The 19226-nt window shown below is 42.2% G+C and overlaps 1 protein-coding gene across 2 annotated transcripts; it reads left to right on the top strand.

Moving 5' to 3' along the window:
* The first annotated feature begins 714 nt into the window (after positions 1–714).
* On the top strand, positions 715–19222 carry LOC112219386 (phospholipid-transporting ATPase ID-like). Of its 2 annotated transcripts, XM_024380589.2 has the most exons (28): positions 716–1078; positions 7013–7094; positions 7272–7330; positions 7467–7580; positions 8552–8650; positions 8789–8850; positions 11026–11098; positions 11295–11365; positions 11501–11583; positions 11702–11860; positions 11985–12073; positions 12244–12431; positions 12874–13082; positions 13226–13269; positions 13408–13573; positions 13902–14090; positions 14305–14420; positions 14572–14736; positions 14854–14965; positions 15212–15317; positions 15419–15569; positions 15953–16136; positions 16301–16524; positions 16706–16789; positions 16909–17154; positions 17351–17489; positions 17672–17802; positions 17908–19222. In XM_024380589.2, exons 2-28 carry the CDS (start codon positions 7040–7042, stop codon positions 18169–18171), a joined length of 3582 nt encoding a protein of 1193 aa, XP_024236357.1. In that variant the 5' UTR covers positions 716–1078; positions 7013–7039; the 3' UTR covers positions 18172–19222. The 2 variants fall into 2 exon arrangements, 1 of the variants encoding a protein (XP_024236357.1); XR_006079452.1 differs by lacking the exon at positions 17351–17489 and having other exon boundaries at positions 715–1078; positions 17908–18043.
* The last annotated feature ends 4 nt before the right edge of the window (positions 19223–19226 follow it).

The following is a 19226-nucleotide window of genomic DNA, read 5'->3' as shown; positions in this document are numbered from 1 at the left end:
ACCAACTCCATATTAATGCCCATGATTATGTCCACATACTTTTGGTCATGTAGTGTATGTTCTACAGCGTCTTGGTAATACCTTGATTTATAAAAGACACATGCCCTGTAAAGACCACTGTGTCATTGAAGAAAGGGACATGAATATGTCCATCCCCACAAGGTAAGACTTATCCACAGTTATAATGACATGATGTGTCTCTTCAACGGTCCTTGGTATCATGTGTCTATATTTGTGTCTGTGCATCCGTTTACCCATTGGCTCATAACGTAGTCCTGGGGACTACAGAGGACCCTTACTCATGTCCAGGTATTGGATTTCACCTGTGGCTCTGAAGCACTGAGATTCTGATCAACATCCTCCCCCTACTTTCATAACAATTATCACAACTCCGATGGTACTGACACTTCAAGTCCACGTATGAGCAATTTCATTGTCTGATAACAGTAGCATTTATAGACATTAATAAATCTTGTCAAAATCTATGTAATCTATTGTAACTTTGGGCAGTATGCCTGTTTGATATGAATTCATAGAGGAAGTGGAAAATGATGTGCGTCTGCGCATGTGTCCCCACCTCCGTGTGTGTGACATACCTTGCATCCTCTGATCTCCCTGGTCATTACCTCATTGCTTGTTCTGATTGGCTAGTGTCAGTCCCTTACCACACAGTTTTACTGCCTCTGCTCCTGCCCTGCTCTGTGGCTCACCATCGAAGTCCAAAGATCACTGCCTGCAGTGTTTGCTCAAGCTTTGTGCCATTACACTGAATGGGATCCCGTTCCGTTACCTACTGCTGACTGTGGCTCCCCCAGCCCCTCACATCCCAGCACTGGGACTCCACCTTTTCTGCTCTGCTCCTGGCTTCTACCTAGGGGTCTGTGAGGAGCGCCTCTGTCTGCGTCTACGTCTCGGCCTGTGTCAGTGTTTGACCAGATGGAAGCATAGCGCCGAGTGAGAGAACTGGGAGTCATTGGTATTGTACTTTCTCCCCGCTCCTCTGATTTGTACCTATCTGTGTGTTTTGCTGAAGGACCTTGTCGTTCCTAAGGACTCTGATACCATTCTTCTCACTGACGTAAGTGACTGTCATGATTGGATTTTTCATTTTTATGACTTTCTACTGATATTGCTGCTAACAATGTGGTGAACCTGTGTCTGGGGTCTAGGAGTAAAACCGGATCAAAGTCGAATTGACCTCCAGCATCTCAATTATCTTAAACACAATAAAGCACTGTATCCAGGTGTATTTTCTGGTACAATGAAAGGAGTAGAGATGTCCAATGTGAGTCTCAACTAAAATAAAATTGAATGGAATACTGTGTGTGTTTAGTTTATGGGTGTGGGAAAGCATTGTGATTACCTAGTTTGTTTTGGTTTGGGGTGTTGTGGTGGGCGTGAGAGGAATAGATCGCCTTATGACCTCTGGTTTGGAGTTGTGGATACAGCTGTTGATTTATCCGTTTCTGCCAAAAATAAATGTAGCTGTGGTGATTGAACTACACAGTGTCATGGTGACAACCCTGTTGACATTATGAACGCACAGAGACTTCAAGTCGTCTGACCCATTATTGTAATCCCATTGTGGAAAGGAAAATTGTTCCGTTGAGAATCTGAAATGGCAAATTATATAAGTGGCTCATCATGTGATCTCCATTGCTATATACTATAAATACATATAGATTAAATAAAGTTTATGTAATTCTAATGCTTTCCATTTACTTAAATAAAAAGTGTGGGCTTTTTTAATATGAGGTTGAGCTGGTGGCCCCCATCACGAAGGACCTAGAAAACAGATAAGAAGAGAGATAAGAACTTGAGAGGAGCTTTGTGAATATACTGTAGGGAATACCAGGTCTAATGTTCAGGGTTATGAGCTATCTCAAGTGTAGTGACTCAGTATGGATTATCAACAGGATATTTTTCTCTGGTACTAAGCGTTGATAAGGATTGGCGCTACATCTCAACATGACAAACAGTGCATTCGGAAAGTATTCAGACCCCTAGACTTTTTCCAAATGTTACGTTACAGCCTTATTCTAAAATGGATTAAAAAATGTTTTATCCCCTCATCATCCCCCTCTGTCAGAGTGACCGTCATGTTCTTGGTCACCTCCCTGATCAAGGTCCTTCTCCCCTGACTGCTCAGTTTGTTGGGGCAGCCAGCTATAGGACGAGTCCTGGTAGTTCCAAACTTCTTCTATTTAAGAATGATAGAGGCCACTGTGTTCTTGGGGACATTCAATGCTGCAGACATTTTCTGATACCCTTCCCCAGATCTGTGCCTCGACACAATCCTGTCTCGGAGCGCTACGGACAATTCCTTTGACTTAATTGCTTGGTTTTTGCTCTGATATGCACTGTCAACTGTGGGACCTTATATAGACAGGTGTGTGCCTTTCCAAATCATGTCCAATCAATTGAATTTACCACAGGTGGACTCTTGTTTAGAATAAGGCCGTAACATAACAAAATGTGGAGAAGGGGTCTGAATACTTTCCGAATCCACTGTACTCTACTAGTGAGTATAGAGGAAAGAAAACGTAAGCCATAGCACGTTAATGTAGAAGAAACTAGTATGGTACAGTCAATGTCTTTATGAGGGACTATAAATTGGTCGTGCTATGATCAGATTTGTATTTTCTTCTATTTTTGGGTCGTTACACCAATTAGGTGCTTTTTGAGTAGTGTGTCTTGGTAAAAGAAAAAATGTTATATTTCACCTAATTTTAACATTGTTTCATAACGAGCACATGTTCAACTTTAAAAAAATAATAATAATTCCACCATCTCAAGAGGTAGTAAGTGCCTATTAAGTGCCAAATAAAGGGCAACACTTTATTTGGATAGTCCATCTGTAGATGGTCTACAGACTATTTACTGACGATCAGAAACATTTCAACCATCTCCTAACCCTAACCCTTATCCTGACCTTATTCTAAACCTAACCGTAACCTTAGCAAGCAAATCCCTTTGTCACAGGGGGAATGGAAGCTTTTTGTGTGCAACAGGGAGGAGGAATTAAATGCAAGCTTCAGATTATAATTTTTGTATTTTTAATATTACGTTTCTAGCCGGTCTGTCTATGGTTGACGTGTTATGCTGGAACTGTTCAGTTTTCCACCACAACATACCAGATTTAAAAAATAAATAAAACATGTAAGAGTAGACCCAGATCACCTGCTGTTACACTATAATTTGACTATTAGATGTTAAATGTCTCTTTTAGATTTTTTTTTTTTAAAGGAGTAGTTTCAACATGTTAAAACAAGACTTAAAATGAGAGACAGGGTTTGTTTGACTTTAAAGTGAATCACTAATAACATTAAATAAATAATCATCTTTAAAAATGACTGTCAAAGCAAGAAAATAACTAGGGCTTCACAATGAGGGTGAAAACTTGGAGAAATGTGTGTCTGTGTTAAAATCTTCCTAGAAGTCACAGAGGGAAATTTTTAGCAAGTCTTTATTGAATTTTGCATGTGGTCTATATTAAAGGCCCTTAATTTTATATAACAGGATTTAAAAATTAAATATTTGTGCACAAAAATGACTGAAAATATAAAATATAATGGAACGAGTCTTTGAACACATTTCAAAGACTCCCAATGGAACAAATTATACTGTACTAAAGATGAGTCATAGTTTGGCGACGTGGACTAAGATATTCCCAGGGACACTGGTTTATTTTCATTTTAAAAGGCTCCAACGACAGGAATCCAGAACAACATTTATGAAAATCATATTTCAGGGAATCTTGAAAGATGGAACAATCTCAACTTTTCTTCACAAATATTTGTCTAAATATGAACAACATTTGAAATATACATTTTGATAGACCAAAGTACAGTATCATCTATCACCATGTAAAGGAACAATATCCTGATAAATCCATTTAGTTGCATTTTATGTCACCTCTGTCAGACACCATAAAAGGCATTTAATTTCTGCATGTATTGTTCACCAAGTGATAAAAGGCCTTTATTGTTTAGTTCTAACATTAGATTAGTCAAATATGTCATACAAATCTCCAAACATATTTTTGTTTTGTGTTATAGCTTTATATAATGCTCCAGGGCTAATTTATTTCGCTTTTTGACATGTTTTTCTAGATTCAGAGCATAAAACAACATTTATAAAGCAAACATTATACATTACTGTAGGTCTAGAACTGCAAATACTTCAATAAGTTAAGAATATGTTGCAGAAGATTGACTACAAAGGGTACATAGGATCATTCTGGTCATAAAGTCTGTCTCGTCCAAAACAAAGTTTTGGGAGACTTGTGGTCGTGACTGCGTCACAAGGTTGGGTTTGTTTCAAACCTGTTTCAATTGTTTCAACGCTGCCCACATGCCCAAAGCTGGCAGCACACAAGTAATCATCAATTCAGAGTACAGCGGTACGCTACCCAATCATAATGCCCGTGGTAAATTTGGATCACCTTTGGATATCCCTATGGGTCTAGGTAAGGACCAACGGTCAATTGCACAATGTACATGGGACAATATGTTAAAAGTCCAAATTTGAATAACTTTAAACCAACTATAAATTATACAAATTAATACACAAATATTGAAAGCATATGTATATTATGGAGAGTGGTACTCAGTAATATGCTGTATTGGATTTGCCCCAAACATAACACTTTGAATTCAGGCCAAAAAGTTAATTTCTTTGCCACATGTTTTGCAGTATTACTTTAGTGACTTGTTGCAAACAGGATGCTTGTTTTGGAATATTTGCATTCTGTACAGGCTTCCTTCTTTTCACTCAATCAATTACAGTAGGTTAGTAATGTGGAGTAACTACAATGTTCTTGCTCCATCCTCAGTTTTCTCCTATCACAGCCATTAAACTGTAACTGTTTTAAAGTCACCATTGGCCTCATGGTGAAATCCCTGAGAGGTTTCCTTCCTCTCCGGCAACTGAGTTAGGAAGGACACCTTTATCTTTGTAGTGTTTGGGTTTATTGATACACCATCCAAAGTGTAATTAATAACTTCACCAAGCTCAAAGGGATATTCAATATGTGATAAAAATGTACCCATCTAGGTTCTCATCTTTGCGAGTCATTGGAAAACCTACCTGGTCTTTGTGGTTGAATCTGTGGTTGAAATTCCCTGCTCGACTGAGGAACCTCACAGATAATTGTATGTGTGGGGTACAGAGATGAGGTAGTCATTCAAAAATCATGTTAAACACTATTAAAGTCCTTGCAACTTAAGAATAAAACTTGTTAAGAAATGTTTAACTCCTGAATTGATTTAGGCTTGTCATAACAAAGGTGTTGAAAACTTATTGACTCAAGGCATTACAGCTTTTCAAGATTAAAAAAATATATAATTCCACTTTGACATTATGGGGTATTGTGTGTAGGCCAGTGACAAAAAAAATCGAATGAATTTAATACATTTTAAATTCAGGCACTAAAAACAAAATGTGGAAAATGTCAAGGGGTGTGAATACTTTCTGAAGGCACTGTACATGTTTTTGCCTCTAAAAATGCAAATTCAACACAAACATTTCTAAAATATGGAAAATTATTAAATACAAATTCTTAAATAAAAACAACCATTCTCTGAGATCTTTCAGTACTCAGCACGGAGTTGACAAAAAAACGAATTAAAATGTACATATTTTAACAAATTTATATTCTATCTTAACGTTCCAATGCTGCCTTTTTTATCATATCAAATGATTTCTAGGTAACAATTCAGTACCTTACTGTGATTGTTTTCAATTGAAGATGCAATTTGTAGAAATCGCTCCGCCATTTCCTGTTTGCAAACATTCTAATAGTTCACCTAATTTCAGTTAATATTCATTATTGCCAGTTTTTAGAATTTTAAAAACATTTTTGGAGATTTTGACATTTGGATCCTTTGCTCCGGACAAGGGCATATTCCAATAAATGTAATTTTGTTGTTTAAAATAATGTCAAAAAAATTATATAAAACAATCAACTATAAAAATAAAGTTTCCCTGCCTGACAAGGATTGTTCCGACTTTCAAGAATCCCTGATTTAGTTATTGAATTAGGCCTCGTCCAGGATCCATTTAATCTGTGTATGAGAAACATGTTCATAGAAACCTGCTCCTTGTCCAAAACTTAAAAGACAATCCCTATAAAGCCCGTTAGAGCACCTCTGTAACATTATCAATGCTCTAATGTTGCTCAATTTCACCTAGTCAATTCTCTGTGTTCATTTAGATATCAGGAAACTCACTCTTTGCTTAGGGAACAGGTGTGTGCCTTTGTCTGTGGGCAGAAGGATATGTATGGAGGCGGGGGCAGTGATTAACTAATTATCGCTCTCATCAGTAGTGTAAAACTGATAAGAGTGGTCGTTACCAATGACACTACATTTAAAGTAAGAATAAGAAAATAAGAATTTGTTTGTAACTTGTACAAGTAACAAGTAACACGTTCCCCTGACTTGCCTGGTTAAATAAAGGTTAAAAAAAAATGTTTTAATAAAATAAAGAAGACCTACGTGAGTACATCACTGCAAGGCTCACCATGAACTTGTCACAATACAATTGCTGTTTCACACATTGGTTAGAGAATATAGACCTACTACACCATCTACTGCATCTTGCATGTTCGGCCATCGCTCATCCATGTATTTTTATGTACATATTCTTATTCATCCCTTTACACTTGTGTGCATAAGGTAGTTGTTGTGAAATTGTTAGATTACTCGTTGGTTATTACTGCAAGGTCGGAACTAGAAGCACAAGCATTTCGCAACACTCGCATTAACATCTTCTAACCATGAGTATGTGACAAATAACATTTGATTTGATTTGATTTACTAGAGTAAATGAGACCGTTCCTGTTGTTAAATAGTTAGAGTATACTGTAGCTGCACCACCCTTGTAATCTAAAATGATGAGAAGCAAGGTTGGGAAAATTCCTGGCCACGATTTCTTCATACGAGTTTCACTATTATTCCATTATGTTTCTAGCTACTATTCCACATCACCCACCACTTTTTTTTCCTCCCAGGTGGAATATGGAAGTGTTGAGGTGAACATGGGGTCCCTACTGTCACGGTTGGGCCTGGAGTGTGGGAGGAAGGCTGTGAAAGGTGAGTTAAATGACCTGTTGATGTCTGATGCCCGCTCTGGTGCGGAATTTATTATTTTACTGCCACACCTGTGTCTCAGCCCTAAAGTGTGTTAAAACCAGAGTTTATTTGTGGAAAAGTTGCTACTTTGATGGCCACACCAGTGATCTTTAAATGATGTTGTGTTTCCATCTACAGAAGAAGAAAGACACCTACGAGCAAATGACCGAGAACTCAACTTGTCTTACAAGTACTCTGTGAGTACTGGGGTTGACTATTCATTCCAAACCAACGTTTACATGATGTGTGTCTGCGTATATGTTGTATGCATGTTATATATGTTTTCATGTGTATATGTCACAGTAACACGTTCCCCTCTTGCTCCCCATGCAGGACAATGCCATCAAAACCTCCAAATACAACATATTCACCTTTCTCCCGCTCAATCTGTTTGAGCAGTTCCAGAGACTGGCCAATGCCTACTTCCTCTTCCTCCTCTGTCTCCAGGTAACCTTTACACAGTTTTATAATGCAGCCGCTCTAAACCGTATTCTCTCACTGCTGCACAGGGCTGAGTCCTGTTGCCAAATGCACTGGGACTGTACGCCTACATGCTATACCTGTTAGGAGAACATCCGTATGACACAAAGTACATGTAATTGGACATCTTCAATGGCTTTCAACAGACATTAGATATGCTTCTCTGAACTCTTTTGATTTGAACCAGTTCTAATATCTTATCCAGTTATCGTTCAGCATATCTACGTACGATTTAGATGGCACCAGTCCAAGGCCAAATCAAGGGAATCATTGTACACATATTCAAACTCCTGAAATATACAAAAAAACGTACATTGAATCTGAGTGCAAATGTGTATTTCTTCATAGTGTCCACGTAAGCATCCTCATGGCAATGGAGCTGGCTGCAGGCCTATACAGTACCCCCTCAGAAAAGCCTCAATTTGTCAATTTGTTGGGGCATGGACTCTACAAGGTGTCGAAAGCGTTCCACAGGGATGCTGGCCCATGTTGACTCCAATGCCACAGTTGTATCAAGGTGGCTGGATGTCCTTTGGGTGGTGGACCTTTCTTGATACACACAGGAAACTGATGAGTGTGAAAAACCCAGCAACGTTGCAGTTGTTGACACAAACCGGTGTGCCTGGCACCTACTACCATACCCCGTTTAAAAGCCCTTAAATATTTTGTCTTGCCCATTCATCCTCTGAATAGCACACACATAATCCATGTCTCAAGACTTAAAAATCCTTCTTTAACCTGTCTCCTCCCATTCATTTACACTGCTTGAAGTGGATTTAATAAGTGACATCAATAAGGGATCATAGCTTTCACCTGGAGTCACCTGGTCATGGATAGAGCAAGTGTCCTTCATGTTTTGTGTACAGTGTATAGTAGGGAGTATAGTAGTACAATATAGCAGCAGAAAGGTGAGTTTTGTCTCTCCTGGCTCCTCTCAGAGCATCCCAGAGGTCTCGTCCCTGCCCTGGTACACCACCGTGGTCCCCCTGGTCCTGGTGCTCTCCATGACCATGGCCAAGGACGGCAGCGACGACATGGTGAGCTCAACATCTACTAACTACAGTATTAAGACTGCATGCAGGAGATGATCCACGTAGACCTGTTTGTCATCACAATTATGTACATGTCCTGGTCTCCAAATCCTTATTCTCTTTCCGTTTCCTTCGCCTGTGTAGAACAGACACAGATGTGACAAACAGGTGAACAACCGGCAGGTGGAGGTCCTCGTTGAAGGAGAGTGAGTCTCTTTTTGCTGTTGTTGTGTAAACCACATTCTCAGTGCTTGGAAAGTGCTTGAATGTCAAAGATTAGCAATAGTCTCAAGAGGGAGAGGCTACAAGGGCATGCCTGGTGCCCAAAGTATATGACTATTTCGCGCAGCGAGAGTTTAGTGGGGATGAACGGATTCGGTTCAGTCAGTCATCATAATGAGACCTCAATTTGGATGTTAAATGACGACAGAGTCATTGATGCGAGTAACCAGTCTTGTTCAGTACATTGCGATACGTCCGGGTATATCAAGCACACCGGTAAAAAACACTGGTGTTGCAGTTATTAACATTTACCAACAGATGGTATCAAGGTGCCATCTTACACCCATAACAACCTCCCCAGCTTGCTTAGTTTATGCTTGTGACAAGAAACTTGAATTTGACACTTGCCTACTGAAGTTGGGACTTCGGAGAGTTTTCAGAATCATTCTGTTTTTATAGGAGTAATTGTTCCTTATTTTTAATAAAAATGTAGACGTTAATGCCGTAGTTCTAGGCTACATTGAAAATCACTACGATAAATGTGCTTTAGCTGTCACCCTGATATTGGCTACACTATCTAACTACTTCCCTCTCCTTAATCCAGGACACCAGTCCGCAGCAAGCGGGAGCATAGGACACACTGTGCCAATTTCAAAGATTTTACTGAGTTACAGTTCATATAAGGAAATCAGTCAATTGAAATAAATTCATTAGGCCCTAATCTATGGATTTCACATTGGTTGGTCACAGATACCTTTAAAAAAAAGATAGTGGCGTGAATCAGAATACCAGTCAGTATCTGGTGTAACCAGACACATCTCCTTCACATAGAGTTGATCAGGCTTCTGATTGTGGACTATTGATCAATGGCTGTGAGAAGTTGCTTGATATTGGTGGGAACTGGAACACGCTGTCATACACGTCGATCAAGAGAATGTAAAACCTGCTCAATGGGTGACATGTCTGGCCATGGAAAAACTGGGGTATTTTCAGGGTCCAGGAATTGTGTACAAATCCTTGCGACATGGGGCCGTGCATTATTACGCTACAACATAAGGGTGATGGCGGCGGATTAATGGCTCGATAATGGGCCTCAGGATCTCGTCACGGTATCTCTGTGCATTAACATTTCCGTTTATAAAATGCAATTTTTTTAGTTGCTCGTAGTTTATGCCAGCACATACCATAACTCCACCACCACCATGCGCTCTCTGTTCACAACTACTTGCCCACCCGATGCCATACACAATGTCTGCCATCTGCCCGCTACAGTTGAAACCAGGATTAATCCGTGAAGAGCACAGTTCTCCAGCGTGCCAGGGGCCATCGAAGGTGAGCATTTGCCCACTGAAGTCGGTTGAGCTTCCCTGAAACTGTTTGTGACAGTTTGTGCAGATTATTTGGTTGTGCAAACGCACAGTTTCATCGGCTGTCCGGGTGGCCGGTCTCAGACGATCCTGCAGGTGAAGAAGCCAGATGTGGAGGTCCTGGGCTGGCGTGGTTACACGTGATCTGCAGTTGTGAGGCCGGTTGGACGTACTGCCACATTCTGTAAAACAACATTGGAGGCAATTTATGGTAGAGAAATTAATATTTCATTCTCTGGCACAGCTCTGGTGGACATTCTAGCAGTCAGCATGCCAGTTGCACGCTCAAAATATGCCACCCCTGTCATGTCGGTGGATTATCTTGGCAAAGCAGAAATGTAAACAAATGTATGTGTAACGGATGTGAAACGGCTAGCTTAGTTAGCGGTGCTAAATAGCGTTTCAATCGGTCACGTCACTTGCTCTGAGACCTTGAAGTAGTAGTTCCCCTTACTCTACAAGGGCCGCGGCTTTTGTGGAGCGATGGGTAACGATGCTTCGAGGGTGACTGTTGATGTGTGCAGAGAGTCCCTGGTTCGCGCCCGGATATGGGCGAGGGGACGGTTTATAATTATACTGTTACATATGCATAACATTTTATAGAAATAAACTTTTTGTGCGTATGGAACAGTTCTGGGATGTCCATATAGCCTCTCCCCTCTCGAGAGGTCTATATATTTGTTATGAATGCATCTGGCGGTGACGTTAGTCAGTGTTCTTAGCTTTCTCAAACACCAGAGGTCACTGTAGGCTTGCTTTAGCGCTGCATCATTACATTCTTGCTCTTTTCAGACTACAGAGTGAAAAGTGGATGGATGTTCAAGTTGGGGACATCGTCAAGCTAGAGAATAATCAGTTTGTCACGGTAAGGATGGAGGTGATAAAGGTGTCTGCAGATGGTGATAAGGTCAAAGGGCAGATGTACAATAGAAATACAATCAGCCAGTGAGGTTCACCAGTCATTCTACAGAATTGAAAATCTAACTGATTTCATAATTTATGGAGTCTCTCTCTCTCTCTCTCTCTCCCTTCTTTTGTTGTGTCTATCACTCCTTCTCCAGGCTGATCTTCTGTTGCTGTCCAGCAGTGAGCCTCTCAATCTTGTCTACATAGAAACTGCTGAACTAGACGGGTGTGTCTCTGTGTGTTGCATGCATGCATGTATGTGTTTGTGTGTGTACATTTCACACCTGTGAAATTTCACTGCCATTTTTAATTGTATCAGCTCTCCCTCAGTGTTTCTCATCCTGCTTTCTTCCTCCTCTAGAGAAACTAACTTGAAGGTGAAGCAGGCCCTGACTGTGACAGGGAAGCTGGAGGATAGCGTAGAGAAACTGGCCAACTTCAATGGTAAGACTGGAAAAACAGATTATCATGGCTTAAAAGTCTAGATCATATTATTTAGAACACTCTTACCTGTTCATCAGTCACTGTTGTATAGTCCCTGAACCATTCAGTCCCTGTGTAGGTGAGGTGCGCTGTGAGCCTCCCAACAACCGCCTAGATAAGTTCACTGGCACCCTGACCCTGAAGGGAGAGACGTACTCACTGGACAACGAGAGGATACTGCTGAGAGGTTGCACTCTGAGGAACACCCAGTGGTGCTTCGGCCTGGTCATCTTTGGAGGTGAGCCATATTGGTCCACATAATGACAGAGACATTACATTAGGTTAGGGTGTCCCTTAATATGGCCAAAACTTTCATTAAAAAAAAAATCCTCAACCGATGATAGGTCTATTCATTCTTTTAGGTCCAGACACAAAGCTAATGCAGAACTGCGGAAGGACCACATTCAAACGGACCAGCATTGACCGCCTCATGAATGTGCTGGTGCTGAGTGTGAGTTTGAGTATTATACACACACACACACACACACACACACACACACACACACACACACACACACACACACCTACCTCTTACAGGTTAATACCTGCCTGGCGCCCAAACAAAATCTTTCTTTACCCCTCTCTAATAAATACCGCTACAACTGTTGTTCGGTCTTCCAGATCTTTGGTTTCCTGATGATTATGTGTTTAATCCTGGCCATTGGGAATGGGATCTGGGAATACCAGGAGGGCTCTAAGTTCGCTGCATTCCTGCCCAAGGGGGTTAACGCTCCCTTCTCAGCCTTCCTCACTTTCTGGTCCTATGTCATCATCCTCAACACTGTGGTGCCTATCTCTCTCTATGTCAGGTCAGTGCACTTTACATATTCTCTTGGAGTGACAAACATATATTTTAGATATTGTTGTAAAAAAAATATATATATGGAAATTATAATGGACCTACATTCATACAGGTTTTTTGAATGTGTCCAGCTAATAATCACTGAAATGAAAGCTGGAGCATAAAAAAAATCATCCCAAAAATATGGATAGATGACTATTTTTTGCCAATTTTGACGTTGAGGAAACATAACCAATTTTCAGTGCGGCCCTCCGGATCTCGTTGAAGGCCACGGCCTCGTGGCAAAATGAGTTTGGCACCTCTGATCTAGTCATTCACTGCATGTGCATCAAAATTCCCAAATGTGTTACTCTTACTGTGCCTTTGATGACAGAACTGTTTCACCACTAGTCATCAAAGTGAATTGATTGCATTTCTTTCTCCCTCTTCCTCCTGTGTGTTGGGTGCAGTGTGGAGATAATTCGCCTGGGGAACAGTTTCTACATAAACTGGGACAGGAAGATGTATTATCCCAAGAATGACACGCCTGCCGAGGCCAGGACCACCACGCTCAATGAGGAGCTGGGCCAGATCAAATACATCTTCTCTGACAAGACTGGAACACTCACACAGAACGTCATGACCTTCAACAAGTGCTCCATCAACGGAAAGGCCTATGGTGAGGCCTGGCGCTGGAATACACACACATAAACAGTTGTCATGTGTTTACACACACAGATACATTAAGACTTCATTTAATACACATTGGAGCCAATCAGTCACTGTACCATGTAACTGACGAAATGTACTTCTGTTCTCCAGGGGAGTTGTTGGACTTCTCAGGACAAAGAGTTGAGATTAATGAGGTGAGAGGTGGAACAGGGTGTGTTGGGTTTATGGATTTAATGTATGAAAGAACCATCTCTAAGTCCCTTTCTTTGGCAATACGTCCTTACATTCTGTGGCATAAACATTCCTAACCCTCCTTTTTCTCTCTCCGGTAGAAAACAGAGAAGGTGGACTTCTCTTGGAACAACTTGGCAGACCCAAAGTTCTGTTTCCATGACAACAGCCTGGTGGAGGTTGTGAGGGAGGGCAACCCTGAGGTGCAGGCCTTCTTCCGCCTGCTGTCACTGTGCCACACCGTCATGCCCGAGGAGAAGAAGGAGGGTGAGCAAGCGCCTCCTGCTGGATTCACATGTTATTGCATGGGTGTAGGTGACTATGGAGGCTTGAGGTACAAATTGTACCTCACCACAGCCCTATGTCTACCCCTTAATGAGAGAACTATCTGTGATACCAGTGGTTGGGACAACTGCTACCTACTCCGCACGCTAGACTAGTCTGGGTACCAGTCTTTTTAGCTAACATTCCACTCTTTGCCATTCCTCTGGCAAATGACAGGAGTGGCAAGGAGTGGAATGTTAGCTCGAAAGACTGGTACCCAGGACAAGGTTAGACAAGGTGACAAATGAATCACTCCATTGTGATCTTCTAGGTGAGTTGTACTACCAGGCCCAGTCACCAGACGAGGGTGCTCTGGTCACAGCGGCCAGGAACTTTGGCTTTGTGTTCCGCTCTCGTACGCCAGAGAGCATCACTGTGGTGGAGATGGGAGAGCTGGTCACCTACGAGCTGCTGGCTGTTCTGGACTTCAACAATGTCCGCAAGAGGATGTCGGTCATCGGTGAGTCCAACAAACACTAACAGTTATGCTTTCACAATTTGAAGGAAATATGTTCTGAAACCATAGCTATCTAGAATGATCTGAATGACATGAAGAATCTATGAATCTATAATGTTTGTTCAAACTTTGGTGGCTTTATTGTAAGAGGTTGAGTTTTTAAAAAGTTTTTTTATTTGAGCAAACCAAACCTGATTATATCTTGTGTGGCCTCAAGTGCGCAGTCCAGAGGGCAAGCTGACTCTGTACTGTAAGGGAGCAGACACCATCATCTTCGAGAGACTGAACCCTTCCTGCAGCAACCTAACGGAGGTCACCACCTTGCACCTCAATGTGAGTAACCAGTATGTCTCTGTCTGTGTGTGTGTTTATGATTATGTATTTCTTGTGGACCATGTGAATATATGTTACAAGATCGACTATATCTCGTGTCCAACCCTGTACATGTGTATAAGACTATAACTCTAAACTGTTCCATTGACAGGAGTTTGCTGGAGAGGGTCTGCGTACACTGGCTCTGGCCTATAAGGACATAGACCCAGAGTATATGGAGGATTGGAAACTGCGCCACCATGTGGCCAACACTGCCATGGACGAAAGGGAGGAGAAGCTGGATGCGCTGTATGAGGAGATAGAGAAAGGCCTGCTGGTGTGTACCACAGAAAAAATATATCATTTCAATGTCTTATCATAAGGCCTACAAGACAATCTACTAGCATAGACTGAATCTTACTGAATCTTACCGTTTGTAACGGTATGTGTGTAGCTGTTAGGATCCACTGCCGTAGAGGATAAACTACAAGATGGAGTGCCCCAGACCATCGAACAGCTGTCCAAAGCTGACATCAAGATCTGGGTGCTCACTGGAGACAAGCAAGGTGGGTCATCTTCCTTAGAATACACTATCAGGCTGTATCACATCCAGCTGTGATTGGGAGTCCCATAGGGCGGTGCACAATTGGCCCAGCGTTGTCCAGGTTTGGCCAGGGCTGTCATTGTAAGTAAGAATTTGCTCTTAACTTACTTGCCTAGTTAAATAAAGGTTAAATAAATCAAATAAAAATCAATCGGCAAATGTTTTTATCTGGCACTTCCTGAGTCTCTTTTCTCTCTGTCGGGAACAGAAACAGCAGAGAACATTGGCTACTCCTGCAACATGTTGAGAGAGGAGATGAATGAGGTTTTCATTGTGTCGGCAAACACATCAGAGGAAGTCAGAAAGGAACTCCAGTGAGTCCACAGACAGACTATTAGCAGCCACATTCGTAACTTGAAGCACCACAGTACGGCGACATGTAAAAGTACCTCTCTCTCCCTTTCGACCTGACCAGGACTGCGAGGAGGAAGATGACACCTGATGGAACAGAGGAACCTACTGTCAAGAAGAGTAGAAGTGGCCTGTTCTGTCTTCAAAAGACGGAGACGGTGGCGGATGAGCCAGTGAATGGAGAGTATGCTATGGTGATTAACGGACACAGTCTGGTAAGGACAAGGACCCTGGTGGGTCACAGGACAAGGACCCTGGTGGGTCACAGGACAAGTTACTGGAAACGTAACATATTCTGAGCCCCGATTGATAGATGTAATTACTTTTTTAATGATGATCGTACAATACAAAAAAATAAGTGAGCAAAAGACACACACACAAAAAAAAAGGAGGAATCTATTGGTTCTAGTGATGAAAATCGCTGTCTTGACGGCTTGTGTCAATCCTGTGTGTGTGTGTGTGTGTGTGGTTCTTGCGAAAACAGGACGTGTTCCAACACTAGTAGAATTGTTCCAATATTTCATGAACAATCCTTAATTACTTTCCTTCTTCCCATCCCGCCCCATCTCACTCTCCCCCAACCTCCCTCTCCCCCCAGGCATTCGCCCTGGAGAAGGACATGGAGATAGAGCTGCTGCGGACGGCGTGTATGTGTCAGACAGTGATCTGCTGCAGGGTGACTCCACTGCAGAAGGCCCAGGTGGTGGAGCTGGTGAAGAAGTACAAACAGGCCGTGACTCTAGCCATCGGCGACGGGGCCAACGATGTCAGCATGATCAAGGGTAGGAGGGAGATGGGGAGACTGGAGAGAGAATCCGATGATATGAACCACTGTAGTTAAAGACTGACCCTGATGCTCTTATCAACTCATACACACAAGCACACACTCATCCTCTCACTCTCTCTCTCCCTTGACCCCTCTCTCTTGCCCCCCCCCCCTTCCCAGCTGCTCATATAGGGGTGGGTATATCAGGTCAGGAGGGTATGCAGGCGGTGCTCTCCAGTGATTACTCCTTCGCTCAGTTCCGCTACCTACAGCGCCTGCTGCTGGTGCACGGCCGCTGGTCCTACCTGAGGATGTGCAAGTTCCTGCGCTACTTCTTCTACAAGAACTTCACCTTCACCTTTGTCCACTTCTGGTACGGCTTCTTCTGCGGTTTCTCAGCACAGGTGAGACAAAAATGCACACACCGACACATAGAGGCATGACGGAAAAGATGTCTGAGATTATGCTTTGGTTCATTTAGTTAATGATATTTTTGCTAGTGCCAGGAGTTTTTCCTGAGCACATGACCAGGCCAGGAAAAACTCTGCCATGTAATGTGTGTATGCTGTGTTGTTTTTCCCACAGACGGTATTTGACGAGTGGTTCATCACCTTGTTTAACCTGGTTTACACAGCTCTACCTGTGCTCAGCTTAAGTCTTTTTGACCAGGTAATTATAGTGACATATCTGACATGTCTGTAACGTAAGTCAGTGGCATATTATTCACACCAAGTATTTATTCCAATGTATGTACTTAATATGTTTTGTATTCACATGTTTATCTTTAGGATGTGAATGACTGGTGGAGTTTCCAGTACCCCCAGCTTTACACCCCAGGCCAGCTGAACCAGTACTTCAGTAAGAGGGCCTTTGTCTACACGGTGTTACACAGTGGCTACAGCTCCCTGGTCCTCTTCTTCATTCCCTGGGCAGCCATGTACGACACGGTCCGAGATGACGGCAAAGAAATTGTGGACTATCAGTCCTTCGCCCTGCTGGCCCAGACCTGCCTGCTCATCGCCGTCAGCATACAAGTAAGTGCGGGGGAGTGTATTGACTCATGATACGACATACAGTATGGTCAGTTTGTGGTGGTACATGAGTGTCCTGTGAATTGATGTTGGGTGGGGTTACAGCTGAGGCGAAACCATATCCATATAAATACACACACACACACACACACACACACAGTGACAGAGTCTGAGGTAGCTGCATGTGTCTTTGTTAAAGCTGGGTCTGGACACCCATTATTGGACAGCAATGAACCAGTTCTTCCTGTGGGGCAGTCTGTCTGTGTACTTTGCTGTCATATTCACCATGTACAGCAATGGCATGTTCCTCACGTTAACCTCCTCCTTCCCCTTCATTGGTGAGTAGTACCCCTCAGCACCCCCCATCCGTCCACCTCCTCTCCCTTCATCATTCATGTCTTTCTCTCTGAATGTTTGGTAGTACTGTGGTGTGTATGTTCAGTCGGTGACATCATCTGTCACTATGTAGGTAAGTGTCTGTATCTAAACGCATGTTGCCATGCTGTACTGTATGTAACAGGCACAGCCAGGAACTCCCTGAACCAGCCCAACGTGTGGTTGACCATGCTACTCACCTCCGTGCTCTGTGTGCTTCCCGTGGTGGCATACCGCTTCCTGCGCATTCTGTTGTGGCCCACCATCAATGACAAGGTCAGAGGTCGAGGGTCAACACATTTGTCATTGGCATAGAAAATTCACAAATTATTACTTTTCCCTCACTGTCTCTCTCATTTATCCTCATCCTTCCCCCTCTAGGTGAGGTACAAGGTGAGACAGGACAAGGTGCTGCCCCCTACCCCTCGCCGTGTCCAAGCCCGCCGCACCAGTACCCGCCGTTCAGGCTATGCCTTCTCCCACGCCCAGGGCTACGGTGACCTGGTGACCTCAGGCAAGTTTCTGCGGAGGACCCCAAAGAGCCGGCCAGCCCTCTTCTCCCAGACAGACTCCCCATTGGCCCAGACCCAGCCTCAGTTCTACCGCACCATCAGCGAGCGGGAGGAGCCACCACTGAGTCCCTAGGACTGATGACCTAACAAGCACACAGTTTTCAGGTCATTAAGTCTGAAAACACTCACTCAATCCATTCCAAACATCTATCAAATATCAATCAGCCATGTTTCTTTGAAACACTTCAACACTTTAGTCTGATTTCCACTGATGTGAGGATGTGTAACATTCTTTGTCAGGATTTTTTTTTAAATACAAGGACAACCCCAAGCCTGAATTCAGCATTTATTGCTAGGCATAGAATTAAGAATGAAAATACTGTAATTTAATAGGATCTCTATGGTGCCAGGCTTAGATGTATGTGTAAGTACTTGTAACTGTGAAAAAACTATTTGTGAAACAGCTAAAATATCATGCTGGGCATTAGTCAAAGTGATAATTATGTGGTATTATGTTCAAGATTTTACAATGCAGATTTATAATATGTTTTATTATAGATGTATACATGAAATGTAGTTATTATTGAGTCATAATGGTGTTATTATACAATTTGGTGAGACTAAAATGATCTTGTTGAATCTTAGACCTTTGAATATTGTTCAACTGACATTCTAGTGAACTGTGTACTCGGGGTCTTGCATTGAGTTATTTATGATACATTAGATTATTATTTGAGATATCATGGGTGCATTATGTCAATCATAGCCTATATCTGACTAACTGACATAGTATATGTATTTTTGTAATATTAAGTTGTCATATTTTTTTAAATCTGAGAATAATGTAATTTGTTTAATGTATGTATGGTCGTTATTGTATGGCAATGTGAAATGATTCTCAATCACTGAAACACTAATCATAGACACTCTCCAATATGATTTCAAGTATGTACTTTTTCAGCATTGTAGGCTACAGCCATAATACATGTTTGATATTTTTGTATTCCTTTTGTTGTTGCGATTGTTGTTTTTAGTCATTGATTATTTTCAAGTAGACTAGTCTAAATAGCCTACATGTATTTCTATTCGCTATTGTTATTGTTGGAAACGGCTTGAGTGGCAAGTCCTGCGCTGTGCGCATTGGATAGACGCGTTGTGACGCAAATATACTTGTATACCGCTGACCCG

This window comes from Oncorhynchus tshawytscha, linkage group LG20 (genome assembly GCF_018296145.1).
Source record: "Oncorhynchus tshawytscha isolate Ot180627B linkage group LG20, Otsh_v2.0, whole genome shotgun sequence".
In the NCBI taxonomy this organism is placed as follows: Eukaryota; Metazoa; Chordata; class Actinopteri; order Salmoniformes; family Salmonidae; genus Oncorhynchus; species Oncorhynchus tshawytscha.
Note: the sequence above shows the minus strand (reverse complement) of the source record. Positions and strands in the feature narration are given on the sequence as shown.

Excerpts from the sequence above, each read along its gene's own strand:
- LOC112219386 (XM_024380589.2), top strand. The coding sequence starts at position 7,040 with ATGGGGTCCCTACTGTCACGGTTGGGCCTGGAGTGTGGGAGGAAGGCT. Across the intron at positions 7,581-8,551 it reads TCTTCCTCCTCTGTCTCCAG|AGCATCCCAGAGGTCTCGTC; the intron begins GTAACCTTTACA and ends GGCTCCTCTCAG. Across the intron at positions 11,861-11,984 it reads CGGCCTGGTCATCTTTGGAG|GTCCAGACACAAAGCTAATG; the intron begins GTGAGCCATATT and ends TCATTCTTTTAG.